Source organism: Bombus terrestris, chromosome 9, assembly GCF_910591885.1.
Source record: "Bombus terrestris chromosome 9, iyBomTerr1.2, whole genome shotgun sequence".
NCBI lineage: Eukaryota > Metazoa > Arthropoda > Insecta > Hymenoptera > Apidae > Bombus > Bombus terrestris.
In genome coordinates, this window is record NC_063277.1 from 15,367,245 (window position 1) to 15,382,703 (window position 15,459).

A 15,459-nucleotide genomic window follows, 5' to 3' on the forward strand; every position below is an offset into this window, starting at 1 on the left:
TTGCTTATATATTTAGTATTGTAATTTATATATTTTACATTAAATTAAATAATATACATTATTTTTTGTATGATTGTTCATTTCCTCCTAATGCATGGAACGTATCTTTCATCGACAAAAACAAAGCTTGTATTGCGTTTACGCAACGCTAATCGCGCGTATTATTTTCCGTGTCGATTATATATGAGCCCGTGAAAAATAACCGTTGCTGATAAATACATTATTTCCATTCAGTATGGAAAATGCACGTTCACGTGTGTCCAATATTTTGGTAATGGTGAAAATATACCTTTGAACGTTTCAAATATTTTACAGGGAATGCAAAAAGTATGGTGTGTGTGGTCGATACGATCGAACGGTAACGATTAAAATGAAACGTAGCTAAGCTACCTGGTTTCAGAAGACGCGTGATGTCTGTCTAGTAGTCGTGTCCAATATGGCGTATATACTGTGAATTGCATTAACGTGCAGGTAAGATTTAATTGAATTTTTCTTGATTTACATCAGACAAATAAATTAAAAAGTGAAAATTCGCACATTTTACAATGTTAATTTTTCAAGTTTCTGCATATTTTCATTAATACACAATCAAACAAAGTATTAACGAAACATTTTTCTTAAAATATGTGAACCTTGTCAACCTTTGCACGTTCAAGGTCCGTTCGCTGAAGTATATTTATGATGACAGGTGTTTTATATGGAAAATGTGTCCTTTCTATTAAATCGCTTTGCGAGAAAGTACGATTTTAAAACAGAAAATTGATTTACTGCGCGATAACGTCCGCCGTTGGCAACTGCCAGTCGGGTCTGAATAGATCACTTCTATAATTGAGAAAATTGGAGCAAAAGTTACCAAAACGAATTTATAAATCGTATCGCCCGATTTTTCTTACCGATTATTTACGTTAGTTATAAAACTTGAGATTTTAAATAACATTCAAACTGTTTTTGTAATAGCGCATGACAAGTATTTTGACATATTGGTGTACATATCACGAAAATGGAGCAAGTCCGATAAAACTTTTATTTTCAACAGATATAGAAATATGATTTTACTTATCTTTTAATAAGGATAAAATAGATTTAGAAAGTTATATAGATGTATATAAATATAACAAATAAACACAGCACTGTATCAAAACATGTGAGTGTCCTTAATTGATTGATAATTTAATCATTTTTGAAAGTGTATCTTTGTTATTACTACCTTATATAAATATCTTTTTAATTTTTTTAACAAACAATGTTTAAAGTAACTTACAGTAAATTGATATAATTCTATAAATAAAGATATAACTACAAAAAATTAAAGAAGTGTAATTTTGTTTCTATAGGTTCTGCTCCTGCCTCTAGTGCAATTATTTTTTGTGGATAAAGGGAATGAGATAAATACTATAAATTTGTAATAAAACAATGTACAATGAACTACGGTGGGAATATGCCAGATTGGCACCAATATAATGTCTCGCAGACAAATGAAGTCACACCTTCTACACAAAATGTGAATTCTGGCCACCTTTCATACATTCCTGGTGCCAGTCCACCAACACTAAATGCAATTAGCCTTAGTTCAGAAGGTCTGAACAAGCATCAGAACGATGCAAGTTACAATCCAAGAAACTATCAATCTTTTAACAATGTTTCAAATGGCTCAACCATTCCAAATAACAGCCCTCTTGTATCTATGGTGCAAATGCAGAATTGCATTGGTCATTATGGTTCTCCAAATACAAGGAATCCTATGTTAGATAACATAAATGCTTCTGTGGATCCTAGAAACACTAATATCGGAAATATAAATGATGACATAGGATATAGAAGCAACCAAGGACCTTTTAATGGACCTATTGGTCATCTAAATGGAGCAAGCTGCAATTTAAATACATCATCTGGACCTAGAACAGGGCCTGGACCTATCCCTGGACCTAGAACAGGACCTGGACCTGTCCATGGACCTCGAACCAATTCTGGACCAGGAATTGGAACCAATCCTAATACTGGAACTAGTCCTATGTTTGGACCTGGTTCTAGGCATGGACCTGCATCAGTATCTGGTTCAAGTTCTGGAGCTGGAAATATGGGACCAAGAAACACTAATGTTGGTCCACTACCACCTTCTGGAAAATCTGTACCACCTTCTTCATTTATCCCTTGCAAAGGAATGTGTTGCAATTCAGATCCAAACATTAATTACCAGCAGTGGGAAAAATATGGATCATACCAAAATAATGGTTCATACAGAGATAATGTACATCCATCGAATTATCAGATCGAAAATAGGCAGTTTGGAAATAATTGTAATTTTAGAAAAGATAATCTAGAAAGTAAAGAAGTAATGAGCCCTGTGTTGCCCAATGCGCCCACTGTAGATCATAGAAGAAACTTTGCAGATTATAAGTATCACAAGGATCACATAATGCATAGAAATTATTCATCTTCGGGAATATTTCACAATTACTCCATGCAAGGTTACAATTATTCTACAGAGCAACAGAAATACCCTTATCCTGTGAAAGAACATACGAAAACAAATAGCATGAATATACCAAATTCAGGAATGCTTAAGCAGCAAGAACAAAATTTCATAGCCCAACAAAAATTCAACAATAAACAATGCCAATATCAAAATAGCAATATGATACCCAAAGGAATGCCTACTGTAAATGTAAACGCGAATATGGTATCCTCTTCTCAAAATTCATACTTCAATTCGCAATATCCAAGAAACATTCCCGCAGAAATCTCTCACGAATGCCAAGAAACCACTAATAATACTGCAATGATGAATAAAATGCAGAATACCTTTATGCATAACTCTCCTCCACAGCATCAAGTGTATCAACATAAAATAGCAATGCAAAAATTTTCAATAGAAAATCATCTTAGGGAACTGAGTAGGATACCTGGCTATCAGTCTCATCCCAAATACAAAGAATGTATTCTTAGATATAGAGAAGTATTAAAATTGCAACAATCGTCTGGCTATCAAAATCCAGTTCAACAAACTCCACGTGTAACAACACCAGTAAATACTGCAGTGCCGCCTATTAATTTGCAGTTCGATCAAAATGGTATGTTAATAAATTCCAGTTATTTACCGGATAATTTCTCTAAAGTGCAGCATGCACCACCAACTGTAGAGCAAGCACCAGAAAATATGGATAAGCAAAATAAAGACCAAGATATTGCCATGGCCAACGAGAAGTGCCAGCAATCGCAGCAACCAGAGCAGTTAATAATTCCCCAACAAAATGAACATGTTCCTTCCTCTTGTGCAGAAACGTTTCAGAAACAGAATCAGTTCTCTATACACAAGGACTTTAATCAAAATCAACTAAAAGTACAAACAAGCGAGAGTCACACCTTTAATACTTTAAGTACTAATACTAGCAACGAAACGATGATACAGCAAAAAGCCTCGAAAGAATTCGCTAATAAACCGGATCTGGACGTAAGACAATTTTTGGCTAATTGGGACGAAACTGATGACGAAGAGGGACCGACTAACATACCGGACACAATTTTAAGTGAAACAACCCCTGTTGTTGTAGTAAGCTATGAAAATATAGATCTTTCATCGAAAACACCACAGGGCTCGGAAGTTCCAAGAAAAAATGGTTTTTGCTCGAACGAAACCTTAGAAAGTAATAAACAAAGTGAAACGAATGTAATAGCAGCCCAAGACTGTTTGACAATATCGTATTCCGCAGCTGACAATTCTGAGATCGCTAAAACTTCCAAAAGAACGATTGGAGAAGGTGTGGTGAAACCTGGGAGTATCATACATTGTATTAGCAATGGTCCTGACGAAATACCCACAATTCACATAGTAGACAATTTAGAAATAGCAAACATTCTGGGAGCACCTAATAGTCAAGTTATACAAGCTTTGGAGAAGCAAAAGGCAATACCTTTTTTTAGGGGGCCGAGTAATAATGAAATTGAGGCCATGGCTGTCGAAAATACTGAGCAGCAGAGTAAGAGTAATACCCATATACTGTCTGTTGATTATCCCACATCTTTGGGTGACATAGATAAGAATACAAATATGGAAAATTCTAGTATTTCTGAAACGACTACAATACCAATAAATAACCAAGGATTAAGAGTTTTATCGACATCAGAAAAAGATAATCTGGATGTTAGTGATAACATTGAACTAAAGAAACAGCATAGTTTTGAAGAATCCCACAATCCTGATGATATTAGTTTACCAGATTTACCAACCTCAGAGTGCACACCAATATCTACTACTCTGAACACTCCTATTCATTCTGACACTGAAGAATCTTCGCAGAACATGGAAGACTTATCAATATCCACAAATATGATAGAAGTAATGCAGAACAGCCCAGTAATTAGTTTTACACAGCTAAATAGCGAGGATAAAGTAAAGAATAGATCCCTTGGTACTTTGGAGTTGGAATTTCAAAAGGAGAACCATTACAAAAATAATGAAACCAAGACTGGACATGCGCAAGAGGAAACTTTGAATAATTTTGAGTTGTCTAACAACTCTAAAGTGAAATCAAATGAAATAATTAAAAATAAACAGATGAAAAATCTCGGGACCACTACTGTGAAAAAGAAAGTATGCTTAGTAGATAGCAAGGAAAATGATACTAGAGTTTCTGATACATGTGGTGTTTTAACATCCATGGAGTATGAACTGGAGGAAGTTGTTGAAGGGGAGAAGAGATCAGATCTCGACTCTCCCGATTATTCGTACGAAAGGAGACACAAAAACATTAGAAGATCGACGGAAACGGTAAAACCGGGAATAGAGAAAAGTAAGTTGAACGATAACATTGATCCTAATGCAAATTTAAGTCCAACAATATCTGATGATGAGTCGCAAGCATTGAAAAATGATAAAGAGCTTAGGAGGAAGAAGATAAAGACTTCGATTGTATCTACAAATGCTAGCTGCTCAACGCTTTCTGAACTTGATCTAGATGTCAGAAAAAGAGCAAGAGAAGCAATAAACTGGGAAGAAAAATGCATAGATAAATACTTAGATAGAAATCTAGGTCAAAAGAGGGATGCTGATCATTTGAAACAATCAAAGGTTTCTGATACGAGGAAGTTAGAAGATTCAAGCTCGTCCCAAGGCGGAGAGCATTCTGTGTGCCATACGATTTCTCAATACAAACACTATTCCGCTGCTGTGATAAAGGATAATGTTACTTTAAATAATAAGAGGACGCACGGCACCACAGACAGGATCATGAGTGAGAAATCATCCGAGTTCCCAACCAAGATAAATAATACAAATACCAAAGAACTTTCTGAAGAGGCAGAAATGAAGAAACGTGTATCAAGTAAAATAGTTTCAACATTGCAGGAAAATATTCAATCTCAAACTTCTAAGTTACTGCAAAAAGATTTGAAAAGTGTTGATGGAGACGTTACATACACTGCGGAGGAGATGCGTTTGCTAAAAGAGTATAGAAAGAAGAAAGAAAAGTCGTATCAGGCTCACGATACATATAATGATAATAATAAAGATGAAAAATCGAAATCTAAAAGTTATAAACTGGGACACAAGGTATGTTTGGAACAAAATTCTGTATCTCCAATTAATTTAAATTCAGAGAATCTGATGACACAGGAAGAATCAAAAAGCCACTCATGTTCGAAAAATTTAATAAAAAATGCTGACTTTGATATTCAAGTTGCTAATGTAAACTTGAAAATTAAAGACAGTGATATTGGTAAAGAGTTACTTCTTGGAGACAAAAGCCAAGAACACACAAAAGACCCTCTGGAGGGAATTAAAATTGAAATCAACGTGTCATGTACAGATAGAAACTCGAAGGGACAGGAGCAGAACAAGCGAATATTTTACGACGATCGCAGCCTGTATGAAATTGACGATTCACTTTCCTTTTCGAATACGTTGGACTGTCAACGTAGATTACACGCTACGGATCAAGAAGGCAACTCAAAATTACCCGAAAGAGCTCACAGAGTGTTTGAGAAATCCGATACGGTTGTAGATATTACAGAAACGAATCAGGGTAAAAGCGAAACGGAGAAAAATTTAAGAATAACGCTTAAAAAAGATAGGAGAACTTCGCTAGAGACAAGCGAGGAAATTAATTCTATCATTTCTAAGGAAACATGCAATTTAATTTCAGATAATCAGTCTTTTAGCAAATCTTCGCGCAACAATGTATTCTGTAAAGATATATCGAAAGCCGAGATAATCGGGAATACTAGTTACGCTATTGATCACGTGGATATAATTAAGTCAAAAAGTGCAATATCAAATACTGCCACAATCGATGCAAATAATAAAGTTAAGGGAAAGAATAAGTTCGAAGACGATAAGGAAGATAATTTTATATGTGAAGATGATGATCAATTGGCAAGGATACAAAAGCAAGGTTCCACGAATTTCGTGAATATTTCAAATATAATAGAAAACGAGATAGCGAGTGTATCTCACTCAAAAACTTCTATAAAACTGCCAGAAAGCAACTTTATCGAACTCAAAGCCAAGTCATTAAATAATTTGAGTAATTTGGATTTCAAATTTGGCAAATATTCTGGGATAGAGTTAGATCGCGGTAAACGCGTGGATGAGGAATTGGATGAAGAAGAAGATTATACAGGCAAATGGAAGAAGCCAAAGATAGATGATATTTTTGAAGACTGCGACATGTTCCAAAGTAGCAGCGGGTATGTAAATCCGATATTCTCGAGCATAGATAAACTAGAGGACCTCCATACTGTTCCTGTATACACTACCAAAGACGGAAAGATATCCTATAGTCCTAATCGAAGATTCACTTATCACGAATTAATGATGGAGGCTCGTAAACGAGAATCTTACTCCTCTGTGAAAAAGTCCCACTACACGGATACCTGGAACAACTATTACAACTCAAAATTTCGTAAAATGTACAAGAAAAAGCGGCATTATAGTCTTAATGACAAGAAAAAGTATGAATATAAGAATACCAAGTATCTTTATGATAGAAAAAGAAATTATTCAGATGAATTCTATGGTAAAAATCATGTTAAATATAAAGATTATGTTCACAGCATTAGAAACAATAATGCTATTTGGACTGATCATTATAAAATGGATAAAATGTATAGCAGCAGCGATTCTGATGAACAGATCATGGATCGCAGTAAAAATCGCGTTGCTGAGGGGAATAATTGTAAGAAAGATCAGATTACAGAGAATAAAAGCATAGCTATCCCTAAACCACAAAAAGAGGAGATGTCTATTGATGAATTAGATCTGGAATGTAAAAGTAAAGAGAACGTAACTGATGATCTTTCAGATAAAGATAATGGTATGGATTTAGAGGAGGCGCAAATGGATCAATTTCAAATCCTTGATATTTATAGAAAGAGTGAAAATTGTGTAAGCGCTAATAATAATTGTATAGATAATTGCATATCTCATATAGATTCGGATATTCTATTAACTTCTTTACAGTCGAAACAGAAAAAACAAAATGTTGAAAATAATGTAAATGAATCTTTAATGCTAGATAATTCGGAAATCACATCAGAAAACTTTCAGACAAATAAAGATAAAAATTCGGGCAATGAATGTATGGATCAAATTATTGATAAAGTTGAAATTATAACTACTCTTGAAAATGAAGAGAAGAATGTAGTTCCAAAAAATGAATCACTGATTTCAAAATTGCTTATCAAAGAATCTTTATTGGATAAAGATAAGCAAGTTAGTTTACACGATCTTGAAAAGAAAAAGAATGATGAAAAAATTACTTTAGATGGAACAGATGCTAAGGAGCAGAAAGAAGAAATTGACGTAAACTTGCCTGATAGTCAAATTTCCCTAGAATCAAAAAATAATCTTGAAAATATAGAAAATACAGATAGTAATAATAAATCAGAAACTAATCACGTTAGAGTACCAATGTTTGAAACAGACATAATAAAAGAAGTTTCTGAGCTTCAAATAGATTCTAATAATGCATCTAATCAGGTTTCACAAGAACTTTTGTTTTCAAAATGTCCAAAAGTCGCGTTTAATGAAATAATTAAAGAATCTGAGCAGAACATTAGTCAAGAAAATATCTCAAAATGTGAAGAAGAAACTGTGCAATTTAATAAAGAAGTTGAAATTTCAAGTGAAGATCAAGAGCACGAAAAAGATATAAACAAAGTAAAAGAAGGAAATAATAAGGATTTAGAAGATCCAAACAATGATACTCTGTTGAAAGACACTTCTGCAATTAATCAAAAGGAATCTGAATCTCAGGCAGTACTGACAAACAAAACAATTGATCAAGAAGATAATACAAAACACATTTCTATTGAATGTATTGAACATGAAGACAATGTTGATGTGAATTCTGACCAAATAAATAACGTAATTACTGAAAAAACAAGTTCTATTGGTTCCTCAAAAGATGAAATTCATACTGAAGATGAAAATATTACAGAAATTGGATTAAACAGAAGTGGAATAGAAATTATTTTATCAAATGACCATATAGAAGAAACTTCAGTGAAGCAAGATGTAATAACTGATGATTTAAAGGATGAAGGTGGATCAGATGATCTGCCAGTTGTCTCTAAACATGAAACAGATTCCGATCAAGATACTTTGGAAGATAAAGGAATAACTGTTCTTAATACATGTTGCTTTATTAAAAACTCTCCAACTGATGCTGAAAACAGCAAAGATAAAGCTGAAATAGATGAACAGAAAGAAGAGCAAATTCTTGTCAAACAAGCCTTTTCCAAAAGCTCGACTCATTCTTCAGATATAGACATGATAGCAATACCCAAGCTGGTTATAAAGAAAACTGATGCTTCAAATTCGAAACCAGTATGCTCACTAGATTACATAGATTCCTCTGAAACCTGCAGTAGATACGATGCAAAATTATTGTCCGAAGTACGTCCAAAAATACCAAAAGTGATCATAATGAAAAATAGATCACGCTCTGTAACTCCAACGGTTGAAATTTTAGAGAAAACTAAGTCTGATAAAACGCAATCTTTTCTTCCAGAACAAAATGAAGAAAGTATGGATATGGATAACAGTGATTTTGAATCATACACTTTAAAATATGATAATTATGAAAATAAGGTACCTAAGGTGAGGATAAAGTTGGAGGATATATCATCTAAGGACTTAAAGGTATACTTGAAACGTAAGACTATTAAGAAGAGCATTCCAAAAATGAAGATTAAAAAGCTTAAAATGCAAGAAAGTAAAAGAATCAAAATGAAGGAGAGTTCAGAATCAGAAGGTACTGATTCTGATGAAGATACAAATTTTCATGAGTCGATGTCCAGCGACATAGAAATTGAAAAAACATCAAAATCAAAGGTAAAAAAACAAGAAGAAAATAGAACTTTGTCACCAGAAAAAGATAGAGGGAACAATTCAAATATTCCTAGAGTTTCTTCAAAAAAAATAAAAAGAATAAAGGAGGAGGATTCAAAACACACTGCCAAGTATGATAACAACATAACAATTAATGATGAGTTAAAGAAGAAATTTCCTCAGTGCATTATGGAAAAGATTCCTAAGGTTATAATAAAAAGAACTCAAATTGGCACAGAATTTAAATGCGAAATTAGCAAAAGTAAAAAGACTTCAATCACTGAAACGTCCAAATGGCAACCAAAAGTAAAATTACAAAGATTAGATGTTTTGGACCATATGGTGAAAGATTGGAAGCAATCAAAAATCACATTAAGTGATAAGTTTGATTTGTCTGCACAAATAAAGGATATTAGCAATGAAGATGTGATTGATGACAATAAAGTAAAATTACCTAGATCTAATTCAGTGTCTAGTTTGTCTCCTGCTAAATGCAAACAGAGAAGATTATCAGATTCTGATTACATGAAAATTAACTCAAAATCAATTACTGAGTTTGATGCTAATTTAAGTAAAACTGATAATGTGACTATTTTAAAATCTGATGATAGTGAAAGCAGGAATATTAAAAGGAAAGGAAAGAAAAAATTATTTTCCCAGAGTAGACAAATACATCATAATCAGAACGATGAAAGTGAGAGTGAAATGGTAGAAACTGCAACAAAACATTCCTTTAAAGACATTCTGACAAATGAAGACAATGATATGATGGTTGTGAAGAAGGAATACTCAACTTTTGGGACCAAAGAGAATACGCCCCTTATAGAAGACAAATTTCTAGACTCTGTTACTCGTTCAGATAATTATAATGATAACGATAGTTCGATAATTAAAGTCGATTCCTCAGATGAAAGTCAAACTACGATAGAAATTTTGCCAGCGTCACCAGATAATAGCGATGATGAAGTGAAGAACTCTGAATTTGAGAACATTAGTAGAATAGATATGGTGGATGCAATTCCAACTCAATTGGAATTAGAATTGGAACTTATTGACAATAAAAATATATGTTCTGAGGTATTTACATCGAAAATCGACTATGCATCGCATTCCAAGAGTAAGTACATTGAAGGTTCGACGAAGGCATTCCTCAATGAATTTCAACATGCTTCACAAAATAGTTCTGATCAAAATGAATATACCTTCTTAATGAATAAACAGCAATTACAAAATCTAGAGAGAAGATCAAATGATAATTTTTATTGTAATGACTTGTTAATTAAAGAAGTACTAGCTGCTAAAGAAACACTAAAGAAATGTTTGACAAAATCTGAAAATGAAGATGTAGAAAGAAAAAAATCACGACATAGGACTGTAGCTGAAAAGAAGCAAGGCTCAAGTTTCACTTTCAAGGATATTGGAAAATCATTAGACAAGTCTGAAAAAGCATGTTCTAATAGTCAGAATGATAGAGAGAAAGTAAGTGGAAAATCTAGAAGTTCAGAAAAAAAAGCATGCATATCTTCTAGTAACATGGATATAAAGGAAGTTAAAGAAAGCTGTTCAAAACAAAATGAAATTTATTCCATGGATTACCCTACAGCTTCTACATATGAAGATAGCAATGTACTAGAGCCAACTACCATTTCTTTGAAAGCTTCTAAGAAATTTGATGAAATAACAGCAAACACAATAGTAATAAACTCTGGTCTATCAAACAGATATAACAATACCAAGGACTTGGAGAAGGTGGAGAAGGAAAAATCTGTGAAGAAAACTAGCAGTAGCAATGAGAATCAGAAAGATAATGATAATTCAAATGACACAAAAATAAAGGAAGACAACATGCCATTATTAGTGCCAGAGTTTGTTTTAAATTTTGATTCCAGCTCAGATAGAGATAGTTCCAGATCTCCACCTGTTATAACAAATCAAGAAGAGGTTGAACATGTAGTAGAAGATGCAAAATTGATGGAGAACAAAGCGATGAATCAAATGGAGAAGATAGAAGAGAATAAAAAACATTCCTATAAAGACTGTGGAATGACTATTGCTGATATTATAATGCAATTAGCTTATCATGAAAAGGTGAAAATATTTGCCTTGATTACAAAGTTTTTATATAAGCACAAATGAAGCTAATTTTAATAGTTTATTACAGGCAACAATAAAGCATAAAAGATATTGTAATTTATGCGAAAGATGGTTTCCTACAACTTCACGACATCGTCGACATTTAGCCGGATACCAACATCGTTATATGGAATCAACACAGCGTAAAAGCATCCATACACTTTTTATTCTGTTCACTGGCAAACCTTGTCCAAGACTTTTGCCAGCAAATGTGATTCGTAATGACTGTTCCATTGGGGAATTGACGCCTTTACAAATTGCCGTTCAGGTACAATTATTCTTTATGTACTATTTGTCTACTGTGAATTTCATATACTTAATCTTGTCAATTACGTTTCATAGGATGTTGCAAAATGTGTTGAATATATACAACAGGATCATAAAACGAAAGAATGATAGCAACAAGTTACTATAAATTACTTTGGCTGCATAGATGCATTTCCTGTGATTAACTATACTGGAACAAATAATGTGAGTACCTTTAAAAAACGTACTATAATGCTAAACACAAAGTTTATTCTGTAATTCTTTTAATCTTAATGGAATTGTACATCTTTAGTATGATTACTACTGTTGGTAATCATACTATGTACTATTATAAATAAATGTATACAAAGACAATGAAATTAACATCTATGAACTTTGCAACAAAAGAGAGCTTTGTTGATTGATGTTAATTGTTAAGAGTTACTTGAGAAAAAAAATTATTTTAAGTAGATATTTAGCCAAAGATCATAGTAAAAAAAAAGATACATGTGTACGTTAGATTATTTATAGTTTTTGAGGACTACACAGTCTCTTATTTGTACAAATGAAAATATGAGTAATATGATAAGTGAATGTGCTCGTTATAAATCTTTATTTATATCGTGAAAAGACTTATATATACGATGTATAAATACATATATATATATATATACACAGACACATATATATATATATTTATTATTCTTGTTTAAAAAAGAATATGGATCCTTGCAATGTTACACAGACCTAAATCTATATATAGTTACATTTATATAAAATTATATATTTGAAACAGGGGCAGTCAAAGTAAAATATGTCTATACTATATGTTACAAGATAAAATGAACTATGAAATGTTAAAGTATCCACAATTCGTACATTTCGTACATTCGTAAACAATGTTAGTGAATGTTAAACAATTTAATTTAAAAAAGAAAGTTAAACAATATGTAAATTTCCCAAAATATTAATTATGCTTATTACTGTGATTCTAAATCAAATTTTTCTATTCTATTTATTTTTAATAAGTATAAACTAAGTCTTTATACAACAATTCTTTTAAAAAAATTATTTATTTAATTGACATAAGCAGTAACATCTCATAGTTCAGTAGAAAATCTACATATAATATAAATAATGTTCACTCCCCCATCACGTGTTTATGTTTGATTCAAACCATTTAGGTGTGCCTAATGAGTTATTGTTTATACAAATAACAAAGCTTTTAATTGTTTTTAAATGTTACAAATGTTTTTCTTATTATTCTATTGATATATGTATATTGGAAGTGGGAAAGATCCTTAAAGAATAAGTTCCTGGTTATAAAGTGGGATGGAATAAATATATTCCTTGTTAAGAGGCTAAAAAACAGCTATTATGCTAATACAGGGTTAACAGACTATATCTACAATTGTCTTATAATTTTATTCTTTCTGGTTTACATTCCAAAGAATGAAAATACATTAAAAGTCACTTTATTGAAAAATCTAGTTTAATCATTGAATGCAACCAAATAAAAGAAATATATAATATATATATATATATATATATATAAGTCTATCGATTGTTATTCGACTTAATGTTTTGTTTCTCATAGGTTTGTTTTAACTGTTTCATATTTTATTTGCACGAGTGCCTTAAAATACACCTAACAGTATTTGTCGTATCGTGTTATGTATATTATGTAAGATTAAATGAAGCTATATATTTCTAATATTCTTGTATAAAATATGCATTATATATGCTGCAATTATGAGAACATTAAAATAAATATACCACTGCATAATAACTATAAATGACATTTCTATAAATATGTACATCATATTTGTTTTATAACTCTTTTACTGTAATTGTAATAAAAAAGTATCTAAACAGTGGTATCCCTTGAATATCTTCACAGGTATATAAAATACGTATAATATAGTGGTATAAATTAAGAAAAATGTTCTCATGATTGAAGTTTTGTTATGCAAATATTTTATGATATCATTGTGTGTTCTATGTGCCTAAATTTTAAGAAATTTATATTCATCTAAAGTTCAAATATGCATAATATTACTTATACATATACATTTAATATAATATAAATATGCATCACTTGTATATTATATGAAGAGAAAAGGTTTCAAAGTTTTTATAAATAAAAAAAATTGTATCAGTTTGATGTATGTTGTACTTCACAAAAATTGTTTTGAGTATTTAATTGTGGCTACAAAATATCCAAGTAAATTATGTACATCCAAAATATAAATATGTATAACAACTTGTATCGTATGATATCATAATTCATTAGATTTGAATCTTATAATTTCTCCATTTAAATTTGACTATGTTGTATTAATTAAAGAAACAGGATATTCTTAAAAAATAAAATTACATCTAGTATATGCTTCATTTAGATGAGCAATGGTTTTTTAGAAAAATTCTATTATTGACTTCCAATAATGTAAATTATTATAAGATTGCACCGACTCAAATATTTTCAGTTAGAGAAATTTATATTATAAAAAACCTTTTTATTTTCTAATTTAGGTTATTCAATTTAAGAATAGAAAATTTTTACGTAAACACACAAGTTAAGAATCAGTTTGTAAATCAAATTAATTAATAGAGATGGGTCCATACAAACATTTATTAACTAATAAACAATATTTTCGTAAGTCAATATTATTAACACCCATCTACTTATGATTTATAATTCTTTTATATTTTTAAACATTTAAATCATCACATATAATGACATCATTCAAATAGGGCAGATCTATATAGAAAAATAAGTGCAATTGTATATTTTTACAAAGCTTACAATTGATAATTCCATACAAAAATACTAACTTTTAAAATGGTTGTTAGCTGTGCAATTCTAAATCAGATAAATCATTTATACAGTTCTGCTAATTTTATACACAATGTGTGATTAACGTAGAATAATTGTGTGGCATAAATTACAATAATTGTAAGCGTGTTTTAGATTTGTAGCACTTTTCTCAATTTTAATATTTCAAAAAAGTGATAATTTAATATTTCTATAAATTTTGAAGACATCTGAAGAGATAAAATTTATTGAAAAGTTTTAAATATTACGTAAATATTTTGAAAAGTACTATAAAAATGTTACATATCTAAACACTAAAACCATTCCATAGTTAAGATAAGAGGTTTAGTTAATAGAAATAAGAACTGTATGAATCAATAGATTATTTTCTGTTAATGTACTTAGGCTACAGAAGTGTATGCAAAACTCTAGTTAATATATTAAAGAAACAATAAATAATAAGAATTACCATATATGGTGTTTGTTTCTTAATCATGTGCATATCCTTTAACTTCTCTTTATCCTTATATATGTATACATATATCTATTTTTCACATATATAGATGGTACAACTGTACGATTATCGCAATGTATTATTTATAAAAATTAAAATTTATAAGTTTACGCTATTCGCAATTCCTTTTCTCACATTTAAACCGTTTTGATTATACTTACAAAAAATTCAAAAATGAATTCAGTAAATTTATATAGTAGTTCTATATATAATTTTTTACTAAATTTATAATATAAATTATTGTCTATAGTTGGTATCGTAGGAATTGTTGGCGAATTTAATTTAGTCATTTAATGTAAATAAATAAAACGAATAAAATTTATATATATATTTGACTGATCGAATTCATTTATTTTTTCAATGAGCAATCTAGTTGTTTATTGTAGATTAAAATGTTTGATTCTTACAGTTTGAAAAATGATT

The 15,459-nt window shown here is 30.9% G+C and overlaps 2 protein-coding genes across 3 annotated transcripts in view; one reads left to right on the top strand and one right to left on the bottom strand.

Moving 5' to 3' along the window:
• LOC100646300 (COP9 signalosome complex subunit 1) overlaps positions 1 to 452 on the bottom strand; it is an 8,495-nt gene extending 8,043 nt beyond the window's left edge. The window contains exon 1 of one of the 2 annotated variants that reach the window (XM_012312173.3): positions 391 to 452. The gene's annotated coding sequence lies outside the window, so the exon portion shown is untranslated. Of the gene's footprint in view, positions 1 to 289; positions 309 to 390 lie in introns of those variants that run through there. The other variant, XM_012312172.3, reaches the window with a different exon arrangement.
• Positions 338 to 14,995, top strand: LOC100646064 (putative histone-lysine N-methyltransferase 1). Its single transcript, XM_020864463.2, has 4 exons — positions 338 to 471; positions 1,335 to 11,416; positions 11,490 to 11,729; positions 11,804 to 14,995. The coding sequence occupies exons 2-4, from the start codon at positions 1,421 to 1,423 to the stop codon at positions 11,855 to 11,857; spliced, it is 10,290 nt and encodes a 3,429-aa protein (XP_020720122.2). The 5' UTR covers positions 338 to 471; positions 1,335 to 1,420; the 3' UTR covers positions 11,858 to 14,995.
• Positions 14,996 to 15,459: the final 464 nt, after the last annotated feature.

What these genes read in the sequence shown, in the direction of transcription:
- LOC100646064 (XM_020864463.2), top strand. Translation starts at nt 1,421, where the DNA reads ATGAACTACGGTGGGAATATGCCAGATTGGCACCAATATAATGTCTCG. An exon ending in AATTAGCTTATCATGAAAAG is followed by an intron (nt 11,417 to 11,489) that starts GTGAAAATATTT and finishes AGTTTATTACAG; the next exon opens with GCAACAATAAAGCATAAAAG. An exon ending in CTTTACAAATTGCCGTTCAG is followed by an intron (nt 11,730 to 11,803) that starts GTACAATTATTC and finishes TACGTTTCATAG; the next exon opens with GATGTTGCAAAATGTGTTGA.